The 16,233-nt window shown below is 44.5% G+C and overlaps 1 protein-coding gene across 1 annotated transcript in view; it reads left to right on the forward strand.

Moving 5' to 3' along the window:
* Window positions 1-16,233, forward strand: part of pkn1a (protein kinase N1a) — a 324,582-nt gene that overhangs the window by 280,475 nt on the left and 27,874 nt on the right. The window contains exons 20-21 of the mRNA XM_067973213.1: window positions 6,139-6,246; window positions 10,154-10,234. Coding sequence (XP_067829314.1) covers window positions 6,139-6,246; window positions 10,154-10,234 — 189 coding nt within the window. The remainder of the gene's footprint in view (window positions 1-6,138; window positions 6,247-10,153; window positions 10,235-16,233) is intronic.

A 16,233-nucleotide genomic window follows, 5' to 3' on the forward strand; every position in this document is an offset into this window, starting at 1 on the left:
CTCTACTCATTGGAGTTCAGAAGAATGAGAGGCGATCTTATTGAAACATATAAGATTGTGAAGGGGCTTGATCGGGTGGATGCAGTAAGGATGTTCCCAAAGATGGGTGAAACTAGAACTAGGGGGCATAATCTTAGAATAAGGGGCTGCTCTTTCAAAACTGAGATGAGGAGAAACTTCTTCACTCAGAGGGTGGTAGGTCTGTGGAATTTGCTGCCCCAGGAAGCTGTGGAAGCTACATCATTAGATAAATTTAAAACAGAAATAGACAGTTTTCTAGAAGTAAAGGGAATTAGGGGTTATGGGGAGCGGGCAGGAAATTGGACATGAAGCTGAGTTCGGATCGGTCAATGCCCTGTGGGTGGCGGAGAGGGCCCAGGGGCTGTGTGGCCGGGTCCTGCTCCTACTTCTTGTGTTCTTTAGATTTGTAGTTGGGATCAGATCAGCCATGATCTTATTGAATGGTGGAGCAGGCTCGAGGGGCCGATTGGCCTACTCCTGCTCCAATTTCTTATGTTCTAACCCTTAAAGAAACCTGACACCATCCAGGACAGAATTGTTTACTTGATGGTGCCCTGTGTTAATCTGACCTTCACTGGCACTCTGTGACTGCATTACGTGCTACCTACCTTGCAACAATTTACCAAGCTTACTTTGACAGTGCCCCCCTCCACTGTGACCACTACCACTGAGAAAGACGAGCAGCTCTGTCTTTGGAACAACATCACCTGCAGTGATCAGGGGAAAACTGTCCATTGGCTGGACTCGTATATGGCACAAAAGAAGATGGTAGTGGTTATTGGAGGCCAATCATCTCAGCTCCAGGACATCACTGCAGGAGTTCCTCAGGGCAGTGTCCTAGGCCCAACCATCTTCAGCTGCTTCATCAATTACCTTTCTGCCTTCATAAGGTGAGAAGTAGTCTGTTCATTGATGATTGCCCAGTGTTCACCTCCATTCGCAAATTCCTCAAATTATGAAGCAGTCTGTGCCCGCATGCAGCAAGACCTGGACAACATCAAAGCTTGGGCTGATAATTGACAAGTAACATTCATGTCAGACAAGTGCCAGGCAATGACCATCTCTAACGAGAGAGACCAACCACCTCCCCTTGATATTTAATGGCATTCCATTGCCGAATCCCCCACCATCAACATCCTGGGGGGTTGCCATTGACCAGAAACTCAACTGGACCATCCACATAAATGCCGTGGCTACTAGAGCAGGTTAGAGGCTGGGTATTCTGCAGCGAGTGACTCACCTCCTGACTCCCCAAAGGAGGAGGATATAGACAGGCTAGTGAAATGGGCCAACGTGTGGCAGATGCAATTTAACGCAGAGAAGTGTGAAGTGATGTATTTCGGTAGGAAGAATGAGGAGAGGCAATATAAACTAAATAGTTTAATTTTAAAGGGGGTGCAGGAACAGAGAGACCTGAGGGTGTATGAACACAAATCTTTGAAGGTGGCAGGACAAGTTGAGAAAGCTGTTAAAAAGTATACGGGATCCTTGTCTTTTTAAACAGAAGCATAGAGTACAAAAGCAAGGAAGTTATGCTAAACCTTTATAAAACACTGGTTAGGCCTCAGCTGGAGTATTGTGTTCAATTCTGGGCGTCACAGTTTAGGAAAGGTGTCAAGGCCTTAGAGAGGGTGCAGAAGAGATTTACTAGAATGGTACCAGGGATGAGGGACTTCAGTTATGTGAAGAGACTGGAGAAGCTGGGATTGTTCTTCTGAGAGCAGAGAAGGTTAAAGGGAGATTTTATAGAGGTGTTCAAAATCATTAAGGATTTTGATAGAGTAAAAAAGGAGAAACTGTTTCCAGTGGCAGGAGGGTCGGTATCCAGAGGACACAGATTTAAGGTAATTGGCAAAAGAACCAGAGGTGATGAGGAGAATTTTTTTTTGTACTGAGTTGTTATGATCTAGATTGCACTGCCTGAAAGTATTGTGGAAGCAGATTGAATAATAATTTTCAACAGGGAATTAGGTAACTTGAAGGGGAAAAATTTGCAGGGCCATGGGGAAAGGACAGGGAAGTGGGCCGAATGGCCACCTCCTGTGATGTATCACTCTATGATTCTAGGTGGCCCAGCACCACTTTCTCGGCAGTAAATGCAGGCAGCAATGGGCACTTTTGGACAAAGTGTACATCTTCAGTGCTGAATTCATCAAGACAGTAAAAATAGCAGGAATAATGTGAAGCCACCCCACTGATTGTGATTGTGATGCTCTCACATATCTGTGCACTAATAGTTCAGGTGCCTTCCCACATACCTATTGGTACCTCACTCACATACTGACACTTTACAAGCTCAAGCTCAAAGTAAGGCCTAATTTCAGCCTGAATAAATTCAGTTAGAATGGAAATAACACATCAGGCAATTTTACCAGAAACTTGCTGACTGCTCAGGATTTACACTGGGGTTAAAGTATGAATCAGCAGATGAGGGTATAGAGGCTTGTGTAGTGATTGGGCTAGCCAGGCTTGTTATACAACGCTGTGCTGTGGAAGACCTGAATTTGGATGTTTGTTGACCCCACTGGTATTGACATAATGACAAATCAAAATGCGAATTAAGGCGGGCCATGTGTACAGCTGCTCTGCCAAGTATCAGCCTCCTCACAAACCACAGTAAAATTACAGAATGGTTACAGCACAGAAGGAAGCCATTCGGCCCATCGAGCCCACGTTGGCTCTTTGTAAGAGCTATCCAATTAGCCCCATTCCCCTGCTCTTTCCCCACAGCCCTACAAATTTTTTCCCTTCCAAATATTTATCCAGTTTCTTTTTGAAAGCCACGATTAAATCTGCCTCCACCACCCTTTCAGGCTGTGCATTCCAGATCATAACTACTCGCTGTGTAAAAAGGTTTTTCCTCATGTCGCCTTTGGTTCTTTTGCCAATCACCGTAAATCTGTGTCCTCTGGTTCTCGACCCTTTCAACGACGATAACAGCTTCTCTTTATTTACTTTATCTAAACCCGTCATGATTTCGAACACTTCTATTAAATCCCCTCTTAACCTTCTCTGCTCTAAGGAGAACAACACCATCTTCTCCAGTCTCTCCACATAACTGAAGTCCCTTATCCCTTGAACCATTCTAGTAAATCTTTTCTGCACCCTCTCTAAGGCCTTCACATCCTCCCTAAAGTGCGGTGCCCAGAATTGAACACAATCCTCCAGCTGTGGCCGAACCAGTTTTTATAAAGGTCCGTCATAACCTCCTTCCTTTTGTACTCTATGCCTCTATTTATAAAGCCCAGGATCCCAAATGCTTTTTTTAACTTGTCCTGCCACCTTCAAAGATTTGTGTATATACACCCCCAGGTCTCTCTGTTCCTGTACCGCCTTTAGAATGGTACCATTTAGTTTATATTGCCTCTCCTCATTCTTCCTGCCAAAATGTATCACTTCCCACTTGTTTGCGTTAAATTTCATCTGCCACGTGTCCGCCCATGCCACCAACCTGTCTATGTCGTCTTGTAGTCTATCACTGTCCTCCTCACTGTTCACTACACTTCCAAGTTATGTGTCATCTGTAGATTTTGAAATTGTGCCCTGTACATCCAAGTCCAAGTCATTAATGTATATCAAGAAAAGCAGTGGTCCCAGTACCGACCTCTAGGGGACACCACTGTTCACCAAAATTCTATAGATTCTGGAACGGTTCCTGCAGATTGGAGGTTGGAAAATGTAACCCTACTATTTAAGAAAGGAGAGAGAGAAAAAAACAGGGAACAACAGACCTGTTAGCCTGACATCAGTAGTAGGGAAAATGCTAGAATCTATTATAAAGGATGTGATAACAAGACACTTAGAAAATAATAATAGGATTTGGCAGAGTCAACATGGATTTACGAAAGGGAAATCATGTTTGACAAATTACTGGAGTTCTTTGAGGATGTAACTAGTAGAATAGATAAGGGGGCACCAGTGGATGTGGTGTGTTTGGATTTTCAGAAGGCTTTCAATAAGGTCCCACACAGGAGGTTGGTGAACAAAGTTAGAGCACATGGAATTGGTGGTAATATACAGGCATGGATTGAAAACAGAGAGTAGGAATAAAAGGGTCCTTTTCAGGTTGACAGACGGTGACTAGTGGGGTACCACAGGGATCGGTGCTTGGAACCCAGCTATTCACAATATATATCAATGATTTGGATGAGGGGACCATATGTAATATTTCCAAGTTTGCTGATGACACAAAACTAGGTGGGAATGTGAGTTGTGAGGAGGATGCAAAGAGGCTTCAAGGGGATATAGACAGGCTAAGTGAGTGGGCAAGAACATGACAGATGGAATATAATGTGGAAAAATGTGAAGTTATGCTCTTTGGTAGGAAAAACAGAAATGCAGAGTATTTTTTTAAATGATGAGAGATTGGGAAATGTTGATGTTCAAAGGGACCTGGGTGTCCTTGTACATGAGTCACTGAAAACTAACATGCAGGTGCAGCAAGCAATTAGGAAGGCAAATGGTATGTTGGCCTTTATTACAAGAGGATTTGAGTACTAGAGTAAAGATGTCTTACTGCAATTATATAGGGCCTTGGTGAGACCGCACCTGGAGTATTGTGTACAATTTTGGTGTCCTTCTCTAAGAAAGGATATATTTGCCCCAGAGGGAGTGCAACGAAGGTTCACCAGACTGATTCCTGGGATGGCGAGATTATCATATGAGGAGAAATTGAGTAGACTGGGCCTGTATTCCCTATAGTTTAGAAGAATGAGAGATGATCTTATTGAAACATATAAAATTCTTACAGGGCTTAACAGGGTAGATGCTGGGAGGATGTTTCCCCTGGCTGGAGAGTCTAGAACCAGGGGTCACAGTCTCAGAATAAAGGGTCGGCCATTTAGGACTGAGATGAGGAGAAATTTCTTCACTCGGAGGGTGGTGAATCTTTGGAATTCTCTACCTCAGAGGGCTGTGGAGGCTCAGTCATTGAGTACATTCAAAACAGAGATCAATAGATTTCTAGATATTAAAGGCATCAAGGGATATGGGGATGGTGCAGGAAAATGGCGTTGAGGTAGAAGATCAGCCATGATCCTGTTGAATGGCGGAGCAGGCTCGAGGGGCCGGATGGCCTACTCCTGCTCCTATTTCTTATGTTCTTCCTCCAGTCCGAAAAACAATCGTTCACCATTACTCTCTGTTTCCTGTCACTTAGCCAATTTTGTATCCATGTTGCTACTGCCCCCTTTATTCCATGGGCTTCAATTTTGCTGACAAGCCTATTATTTTGCACTTTTTCAAACTCCTTTTGAAAGTCCATATACACCACATCAACCACATTGCCCTCATCAACCCTGTCTGTTACCTCATCAAAAAACTATCCTTACACCCTTTTTTGAACAAGAGTGTAACATTTGCAATTCTCAAGTCCTCTGGCACCACTCCTGTATCTAAGGATGATTGGGAGATTATGGCCAGTACCTCTCCAATTTCCACCCTTACTTCCCTCAGCAACCTAGGATGCATCCCATCCGGACCGGGTGACTTATCTACTTTCATTACAGCCAGCCTTTCTAGTTTCTCCTCTTCATCAATTTTTAGCCCATCCAGTATCTCAACTACCTCCTCTTTTACTGTGACTTTGGCAGCATCTTCTTCTTGGTAAAGACAGATGCAAAGTACTCATTTACTACCTGAGCCATGCCCTCTGCCTCCATGCGTAGATCTCCTTTTTGGTCCCTAATCAGCCCCACCCCTCCTCTGTTTACTATTTATATGCCTATCGAAGACTTAGATTCCCTTTTATGTTGGTTACCAGTCTATTCTCATACTCTCTCTTTACCCCTCTTATTTCCTTTTTTACTTCCCCTCTGAACTTTCTATATTCAGCCTGGTTCTCACTCGTGTTATCAACCTGACATCTGTCATACGCCCCCCTTTTCTGTTTCATCTTACTCTCTAATTTTGTCATCCAGGGAACTCTGTCTTTGTTTGCCCTACCTTTCCCCCTCGTGGGAATGTAGCGAGACTTTACCCGAACCATCTCCTTTATGGTATATTTGGTGTAATGTACAATGATAGCTGGATTTACATTGGGTAATTGAAAAGGCCAATAAGTCTTGACTTAGACAGAGCTGTGGTTAAAGAACTGAGTTCTCACTGTTTGTTTTGCAGTCACCGTTCCCCGGAGATGATGAGGAGGAAGTGTTTGACAGTATCGTCAATGATGAGGTTCGATACCCACGATTCCTCTCTACTGAGGCCATTGCCATAATGAGAAGGGTAAGTGATCATTTTAACTCATCTTCTTGCCTTTAATTCACACCTTTAACACAGAAGATGTCCCAAGACAATACAGTGAGAGGGCGGAAGGATAAAAATAATGAAATAGATAAGGGAACCGACACAGAGCCAATTGGGAGGAGTGACTGGAAGATTGGTCAAAAATACAGGTTCTGAGGTTTATGAAGGTGGAGAGAAAAGTGGATAGGCGGCAGAATTAAGGGGGGAATTCCAGCAAGAGGCTCCAAGGTCGGAGCAGCCCAGAGAAAGTGCTGGAACCCCCCCCCGCCGAGCCCGGTATAAAGGAGCAGTGAAGAGAGAGAGCAGCCCAGAGAAAGTGCAGGATTCCCCCGCCCGCCCCCCGCCCCCGCCCCCCCCCCCGACTGAAAGAGAGGTGTGGGCAGCAGGGGCTTCGATTCATGGGACACTGGTATCAGTACTGGGGAAAGAGGGAGCTGTTCCCTTAGGATGGACTCCACTTAAACCAGGCTGGGATCAGTGTCCTGGTGAACCGAAGGCAGTCCCACCCAGCTGGACGATGGAGGAGATGCATTGGGGGACGATGGTGTGGTCAATTGTGTCAAAGGCTGCAGACAGGTTGAGAAGGATGAGGAGGGATAGTTTATCACAGTCACATAGGATGTGATTTGTGACTTTGATAAGGGCTGTTTCAGTTCTGTGGCAGGGCGGAAATCTGATTGGAGGGTTCAAACATGGAGTTGCGGGATAGATGGGCATGGATTTGGGAGGCGATAACACGTTCAAGGACTTAGGAGAGGAAAGGCCGTTTGGAGATGTTTATAAGGACAGAGGGGTCAAGGGTGGATTTTTCAAGGGGAGAATGATGACGGCAGGTTTGAAGGGGAGGGGGGACAGCACCTGAAGAGACAGAACCATTAACAATATCTGCTAACATGGGGGCCAGGAAGGGAAGTTGGGTGGTCAGCAGTTTGGTGGGAATAGGGTGGAGGGAGTAGGGAGCAGGAGGTGGGTCTCATGGTCAAGATGAGCTCAGAGAGGGCATGAGGGATGAAACTAGATAAAGATGCAAGTTCAGGGCTAGGACAGGGGGAAGTTTGGCTCGGTGGGTTAGGGGAAGGGAGGGAAGTGGCAGAGGCAGCAGAATGGATGGTCTCGATATTCGTGACAAAAGTCCATGAGCTCCTCACTCTTGTAGTTGAGTTTGGAGATACAAACTACTGCAGATGCAGGAAAACGGATGAGCAACATTTAAAAGGAAACACAGGGAAAGGGGGAAAGGAAAAAAAACACTCAGGAAAAATAATAGAATGAGCTGCAAAGTGCTTGGGTGGAAAATAGGATGTGATTAAATGGCAGACGTACTATTTGCATGAGTCAATGAGGCATAATAAGAGAAATCAAAGCAATATACAGTAGTATGAAAGGGGTCAGTCGAAAGGGAAGGACTGACCCAGGAGTCTGGTGGAAGAGAAGAAAAGGAAGCAGGTCGATACCAAGGATACCGGCCAGTCCACTATTAGTGTTCCAATGGGTGCTCACCCCAAATACCAACCCCCTCCCACTCCCACTCTGACCTCTCTGCTATTGGCCATCTGTTCTGCACCCAAGCACTGCATGGCTTATTCAGTCTCTTTTCCTGTGTGTTTGTATTTTTTTCTTTTTCCCCTTTCCCTTGTTTTCCTTTTTAAATGCTGTTCTTCTGTAATATCTCCTAATCTCGAGGAAGGGTCAAAAGGCCTGAAACATTGACTGCTGCTTTTCAATGGATACTGCCTGACCTGCTGAGTGTTTCCAGCTTTTTCTGTTTTTATTTCCAGTTACGGATGCTTTTATTCTAGGCATTCACAACAATTAAAAGCCAGGCTGAGAAAGAACAAACTGGCTTGGGCTGGATTCAAACCCAAATCCCAGACATGAAAGAGCACCACTAGGTTTTATATAAGATGGCCCAAGGCACTTCAAAGAGGCAGAAGTAAAATAAAAAAGGAGCAATTAGAAGGGTGCTTAAAAACTTGGCTGAAGAGATGGGTTTTGAGAAGGTTTTTAAAGGAGAGGGGGCGAAGAGATTTAGGATGGGAATTCCAAAAAATGAGGGCTGAGGCATGGATTGGGGGGTGAGAGGGCTGGAGGAAATGGTGGAGGTCGAGGGGTATTTTCTGCTCAAGGATGAAGATTTTAAATTTACTGTGCTGGGGTCAGCAAGCCAGCGTGGGTAAGAGTGAGATTTATTGTGGCACAGGATATAGGCAGCAGAATTTTGTCTAAGTTGTAGTTTATGGTGGTAGAAGATGGTAGTAATTGAATCTGGAAGTAGCGAAGGAAGTACGAGGATTTCATGTTCCAAATCAAGTTAATATGAGTGAGACAGAGGATGGGGAAGGTTATAGACGTGTTTGTGAAAGTTAATATGAGTGAGACAGAGGATGGGGAAGGTTATAGACGTGTTTGTGAAAGTTAATATGAGTGAGACAGAGGATGGGGAAGGTTATGGACGTGTTTGTGAAAGTTAATATGGGTGAGACAGAGGATGGGGAAGGTTATGGACGTGTTTGTGAAAGTTAATATGGGTGAGACAGAGGATGGGGTAGGTTATGGATGTGTTTGTGAAAGTTAATATGGGTGAGACAGAGGATGGGGTAGGTTATGGATGTGTTTGTGAAAGTTAATATGGGTGAGACAGAGGATGGGGAAGGTTATGGACGTGTTTGTGAAAGTTAATATGGGTGAGACAGAGGATGGGGTAGGTTATGGACGTGTTTGTGAAAGTTAATATGAGTGAGACAGAGGATGGGGAAGGTTATGGACGTGTTTGTGAAAGTTAATATGGGTGAGACAGAGGATGGGGTAGGTTATGGATGTGTTTGTGAAAGTTAATATGGGTGAGACAGAGGATGGGGAAGGTTATGGACGTGTTTGTGAAAGTTAATATGAGTGAGACAGAGGATGGGGAAGGTTATGGACGTGTTTGTGAAAGTTAATATGGGTGAGACAGAGGATGGGGAAGGTTATGGACGTGTTTGTGAAAGTTAATATGGGTGAGACAGAGGATGGGGAAGGTTATGGACGTGTTTGTGAAAGTTAATATGAGTGAGACAGAGGATGGGGAAGGTTATGGACGTGTTTGTGAAAGTTAATATGAGTGAGACAGAGGATGGGGAAGGTTATGGACGTGTTTGTGAAAGTTAATATGAGTGAGACAGAGGATGGGGTAGGTTATGGATGTGTTTGTGAAAGTTAAAGTTTTGGTGATGGAAAGGATGAGATTTAAAGCTCAGCTCACGTTTAAACAGGCCGTGATTGTGAATGGCCTGTGGTCAGGGAGCAGAGATTGGGCGGGGAGTAAAGATGATGCCTTTGGTTTTCCCAGTGTTGGGTTAGAGGAAGTTGTTACATCCAGGATTTGATGTTGGACACAATCTGACAGCAGAGGCAGTTTAACGGGTGGAGAGCCTGCACCACACAGCTCAAGCTCTCCTCTCAATTTCTTTACCTTTTGAATTTTGAAATTCTACACATATAAAACTGAATAAGCACGGGGTGGGGGTGATATTTTGAACATGAAGTCATGAAGGGTTTTGATAGAGTAAATAAGAAAAAACTGCAGAAGGGTTGGTAAATAAAAGGCATAGATATAAGGCGATCGGCATGAGGAACATGAGGAAAATGTTTTTACACAGCGAGTTGTTATGATCTGGAATGAAAGGACGGTGGAAGCAGATTCAGTAGTAACTTTTTAAAGGGAATTGGATAAATACTTGAAGGGAGAACATTTACAGGGCTATGGGGAAAGAGCAGGGGAATAGGGCTAATTGGATAGCTCTTTCAATGAGCTGGCACAGGCCCGATGGGCTGAATGGCCTCCTCCTGTTCTGTAGCATTCTATGTTAAGTGACGAAGTAGTAATGGAAGTTTTATTGATGCCCAGCTGCTGCGGAGAAATCCTGAGCGTCGGTTGGGGTCCAGTGAACGAGATGCAGAAGAAGTGAAGAAGCAGCCGTTCTTCAGGGTAAGTAAACAGATCGAACTGGCCTTCTGGGTCACTGAGCCACTGCTCGCACTCATTACTGTTTCATTACATTTGAGTACATTTTTGTTAGTCTTTAAATCAGCCAAATCGAATTGTTTAAAATGCCTTTTGTTTTTCTAGTAATGTGATTGCACTAGGCTGGTAGGTGGAAAAATACAGGGCTGGAACTTGGAATCATTCCCTAGGGGCAAGAGCCTCCCCGTTATCCGAGTGTCATTGATGTTGACGTACTGGCAAAATCTAATGCTTTCCAGTGGCCTGAGGCTGTGAATGAAAGAGATACAGCATTAAACGCCAAGAGTGTTCGGCTATAATGCCAGGTTAATCCAAAACAAAACAAGAAATACTATTCCTTCTCTATAGAAAGGCTTGGCCAGGCCTCATCTGGAACACTGTGTCTAATTTTAGTCCCTTCATGTGGTGATTGGTATGGAGGCAGTGGACAGGATTCAGAGGAGGGCCTAATTTAAAGGCCATCAGTTACCACGATAAACTTACAGGACTGGGCGCCTTTGCTATAGAAAAGTGTAGACTTTGAGGAGATTTGATTGAGACCTGTAAAATAATGAAAGGATTGGACTCGTCTATGTGTATAAGCTATTTGAGTTGGATAGGTTAGGGAGGACCAGGGGACCGAAGTATAAGGTTACATTAGCATCGAACTAGGTTAGATGCTAGGAGATACTTTTCATAGAGTCATCAACCTTTGGAATAAGTTGCTGATGGCATAGCGAGTGTGGATTTACTGCAAGCATTCAAAAGGACACCAGACAGGTTCCTGTCTGATGCTTGTACACTGAGCCCCCCAATCCTCCCTAGCTCAAATAGCCTATCCACTTGCCCTGAGTCTAATCCTTTCATTATTTTAAAGAATTCAATCATATCTCCTCGAAGTCCATGCTTTTCCAAATTGAAATGTCCCAGCTCTTTCAGCCTGTCCTGGTAACGGAGGCCCTTTAAACTAGAAATCAATCTAGTGGCCCTCCCTCCTTTGCATCTTTTTCAGGGCCTCTATCCCCCATCATGTGAGGGGACCAAAACTGGACACTATATTCTAGTTCTGACCTGACCACTCACCAATCTCAAGCACGCAGTCCTGCATGGTGTCTACATGCTGGCTGTTGACCCTACCCAAGTGCATCACGTTACATTTATCTGCATGAAAAGACATTTCTGCCAGCCACAGGCCCAGTCTCCCATTGCATCTAGATTTGCCTGCAGTCTATTTTCTCATCTAAAGTCCTTACACCCTCATAGATCTTCGTGTCATCTGCAAACTTGTGGATTGCTTCCATGACACCTTTATCACCATCTTTATCAACAATCTGAGACAGCACTGACCCTAATACCAGGGCCTGCGAGTTTGCGTTAGAACCACTGCCATTAATAACTGCCTTCAGTTTATGCAACCAGTTCTTTATCCAACACCAAATCTGCCCACCAATCTCAGAAGACGTAACCTTGCTTAGTAGCGTTTTAGCATGTGGGACTTTGTCTAAGGCTTTTAGTAAGTCTAGTTACACAGGCCTTGAATTTAACCCCATCCCCCAATGGAGCGGGGAAGAGGGTTGACGGTTAAAATATCAGGATCGAGCAACTCGTCCCCGTTCCCTGCCGCTGTAATATTTACGGCAGTGATTCAGGCCCTGGACGAGGCTCCCGCTAAAAGCCTACTTAACATACAAAATTTGCGGCCCAATGATGTCATCAGCGCGCGACTTATTTTGAACCTCCCTGCAGGGGGAGTCCCGCACAGTCTCACATCTGGCCGCAGCAACACGGCGAGAGGAGCCGACTGGCCAGAAGATGCCCAGGTTAAGTTTTAAAACGTTGCCTTTTTTAAGCTCCTTGTGAGCCAGGAGGAGCAGCAGTGTTTCCCACCTCATAAGTAAGCCTTTGGCCTCCCTAACCCCGATTATGGCCCCTCCCTGCAGCCTGGAGCCTTCCCTCCCCTTGGACCTGCCAGGGGACTGTTCCCACGGGCCCCCGACTGCGGCCTCCTGCCGTTAATTTCGGCTCCATCCCACTGCCAGACAGTCAATCTGGTGGGTTGCCGGGTGGGAGCCTGCAGTAATTTATTTACAGATCGGCAGGGCCTCCCCATCTCCGGCCTTGCCGGCTTCTTCACCCACTACTGGGTTCCCCCACAACTTCCCCAGTTGCCTGTTAATATCAGGGCCACAATGTCAACTGAGCTTGCCACATAGAATCATAGAATCATTACAGCAGAGAAGGAGGCCATTCGGCTCATCGAGCCCATGCCGGCTCTTTGTAAGAGCTATCCAATTAGTCCCACTCCGCTGCTCTTTCCCTGTAGCCCTGCAATTTTTTTCTCTTCAAGTATTTATCCATTTTTTTTTGAAGGCCACGACTGAATCTGCTTCCACCACTCCCTCAGGCAGCACATTCCAGATCAGAACTACTCGCTGTGTAAAAAAAAGTTTTTCCTCATGTCGCCTTTGATTCTTTTGTCAATCATCTTAAATCAGTATCCTCTGGTTCTCGACCATTCTGCCAATGGGAGGAGTTTCTCTATTTACTTTATCTAAACTAGTCATGATTTTAAACAATCTCCTCTTAACCTTCTCTGCTCTAAGGAGAACAACCCCAGCTTCTCCAGTCTATCCACATAACTGAAGTCCCTCATCCTTGGAATCATTCTCGTAAATCTTTTCTGCACCCTCTCTAAGGCCTTCACATCTTTCCTAAAGTGCAGTGCCCAGAATTGGACACAATCCTCCAGTTGTTGCCACACCAGTGTTTTATAAAGGTTCATTATAACTTCCTTACTTTTGTACTCTATGCCTCTATGTATAAAGCCCAGGATCCCGTATGCTTTCTTAACCGCTTTCTCAACCTGCCCTGCCACCTCCAACGATCTGTGTACATATATCCCCAGGTCTCTCTGTTCCTGCACCCCTTTTAGAATGGTACCATTTAGTTTATATTGCCTCTCCTCATTCTTCCTGCCAAAATGTATCACTCAGCACTTCTCTGCGTTAAATTTCATCTGCCTCGTGTCCGCCCATTGCACCAGGACTGTGTCCTCTTGAAGTCTATTCCCAACCTCCTCATCGTTTACTACACTTCCAAGTTTTGTGTCGTCTGCAAATTTTTAAACTATGCTCTGTGCACCCAAGTCCACGTCATCAATATATACCAAAAAAAGCAGTGATCTAAGTACTGACCTCTGGGGAACACCACTGTACACTTCCCTCCAGTCTGAAAAACAACCGTTCACCACTACTCTCTGTTTCCTGTCACTTAGCCAATTTTGTATCCATGTTACCACTGCCCCTTTTATTCCATGGGCTTCAATTTTACTGATAAGCCTATTGTGTGGCACTTTATCGAATGCCTTTTGAAAGTCCATATGCACAATTTCAACCACATTGACATCAACCCTCTCTGTTACCTCATCAAAAAACTCAATCAAGTTAGTTAAACATGATTTGCCTTTAACAAATCCGTGTTGGCTTTCCTTTATTAATCCACACTTGTCCAAGTGATGGTTAATTCTGTCCCGGATTATCGTTTCTAAAATATTCCCCACCACCAAGATTAATCTGACTGGCCTGTAGTTGCTGGGTTTATCCTTACACCCTTTTTTGATCAAGGGCGTAACATTTGCAATTCTCCAGTCCTCTGGCACCACCCCTGTATCTAAGGATGATTGGGAGATTATGGCCAGTACCCCCGCAATATCCACCCTTCCCTCAGCAACCTCGGATGCATCCCATCCAGACCGGGTGACGTATCTACTTTAAATACAGCCAGCCTTTCTAGTACCTCCTCTTTATCAATTTTTAGCCCATCTAATATCTCAACTACCTCCTCTTTTACTGTGACTTTGGCAGCATCTTCTTCCTTGGTGAAGACAGATGCAAAATACTCATTTAGAACCTCAACCATGCCCTCTGCCTCCATGAGTTGATCTCCTTATTGATCCCTAATCGTCCTCACTCCTCCTTACTACCCGTTTACTATTTATAGCCGATAGAAAACTTTTGCATTCCCTTTTATGTTGACTGCGAGTCTATTCCTCTTTGCCCCTCTTATTTCTTTTTTCACTTCTCCTCTGTATTATCAACCTGACATCTGTCAATCACCCCCTTTTTCTGCTTCATCTTACTCTCTATCTCTTTCGTCATCCAGGGAGTTCTGACTTTGGTTGCCCTCCCTTTCCCCCTCGTGGGAATATACCGAGACTGTACCCGAACCATCTCCTCTTTAAAGGCCCCCCATTGTTTGATTACAGTTCCACCTGCCAATCATTGATTCCAATTTACCCGGGCCAGATCCGTTCTCAACCTACTGAAATTGGTCCTCCTCCAATTAAGTATTTTTATTCTAGATTACTCCTTGTCCTTTTCCATAAATAATCTAAGTCTTATGATACTATGATCACTATTCCCTAAATGTTCTCCCTCTGACACTTGACCCACCTCATTCCCAAGAACCAGATCCAGCAACGCCTCCTTCCTCGTTGGGCTGGAAACATACTGATCAAGAAAGTTCTCCTGAACACACTTCAGAAATTCCCCCTCCCCCCCTTTGCCCTTTACACTATTACTATCCCAGTCTATATTAGGATAGTTGAAGTCCCCCATTATCACTACTCTATAGTCCTTGCAACTGCCTGTAATTTCCCTGCAAATTTGCTCCTCTATATCCTTCCGTTGGTGGCCTTTAGAATACACCCAGTAGTGTAATGGCACCTCTATTGTTTCTTAACTCTAACCAAATAGATTCTGTCCTTGACCCCCTCCAGGACATCCTCTCTCTAGCACTGCAATATTCTCCTTAATCAATACTGCCACCCCTCCCTCCTCCTTACTTTCCTTTCCTATCTTTCCTGAACACTTTGTATCCAGGAATATTTAGTACCCAATCCTGCCCTTTTTTGTGCCAGATCTCCGTTTTGCCACTACCTCATATTCCCATGTGGTTATTTGTACCTGCAGCTCACCAACCTTATTTACCGTGCTTTGTGCGTCTACACACATGCACTGTAAACCTATCTTAGACCTTCTCGTGTTCTCTCTTAGTATGATGCCACCTAATACTGTGCTATTTTTCTCTCCCAATCCTTTGTGCACCTTGTTTCTCCTTTTCCAATGCTACATTCTGGTGCCCATCCCCCTACATTACATCTACCAATTTTGTAATTTCCTCAAAGATTCAACCGAGTTGATCAGACAAGCTTCATATCCAGGAACCATGCTGAGATTCCTTATAACCCTTCTCTGTCAAACACTCATATGGTGCATCTCTAACAATCCCTTCAAGCAACTTGCCTATAATTGAAGTCAAACTAATGGGCCTATAGTTTCCTGGTTCTGACTTATTGTACTATTTAAATATCTTTACACATTTAACCTGGTATTTTCTGGTCCTAGCATTACATTTTCCGCAGCATTGTTTTGACTGATCATGTTCAATGTTCAATTGTATTAAAGCCGTTACTGAAGGCACATTGTGAAGTGGGTTTGTGGAGTTGTGCTTAAGCAGAATCTTTTTTGGGGGAAAGGTTTTGTGGTGAGCGAATAACAAAAGTGGAAAATAACCACTTGAAAAAGAGAAAAGCACAACTCGTGCAGAAGAAATAAGCCATTCAGCCCCTCATGCCTGTTCTGCCATTTAATTAGATCTTGGCTGATCTGTATCCTAACTCCATCTACCCGCCTTGGTTCCATACCCCTTAATACCCTTGTCTAACAAAAATCTATCAATCTCTGTTTTGACATTTTTAATTGACCTCCAACCTCAACAGCTTTTTGGAGAAGAGAGTTCCAGATTTCCACTCCCCTTGTGTGAAGAAGTGCTTCCTGACACCTCCCCTGAATGGACTAGCTCTAATTTTAAGGTTATGCCCCCTTGATCTGGAAATAGGATAGCTAGAGAGAAACTATCAAATCCCTTAATCATCATAAACACCTCGATTAGATCACCCCTTAATCTTCTAAACTCAAGGGCAT

This window comes from Heptranchias perlo, chromosome 37 (genome assembly GCF_035084215.1).
Source record: "Heptranchias perlo isolate sHepPer1 chromosome 37, sHepPer1.hap1, whole genome shotgun sequence".
NCBI classification, from domain to species: domain Eukaryota; kingdom Metazoa; phylum Chordata; class Chondrichthyes; order Hexanchiformes; family Hexanchidae; genus Heptranchias; species Heptranchias perlo.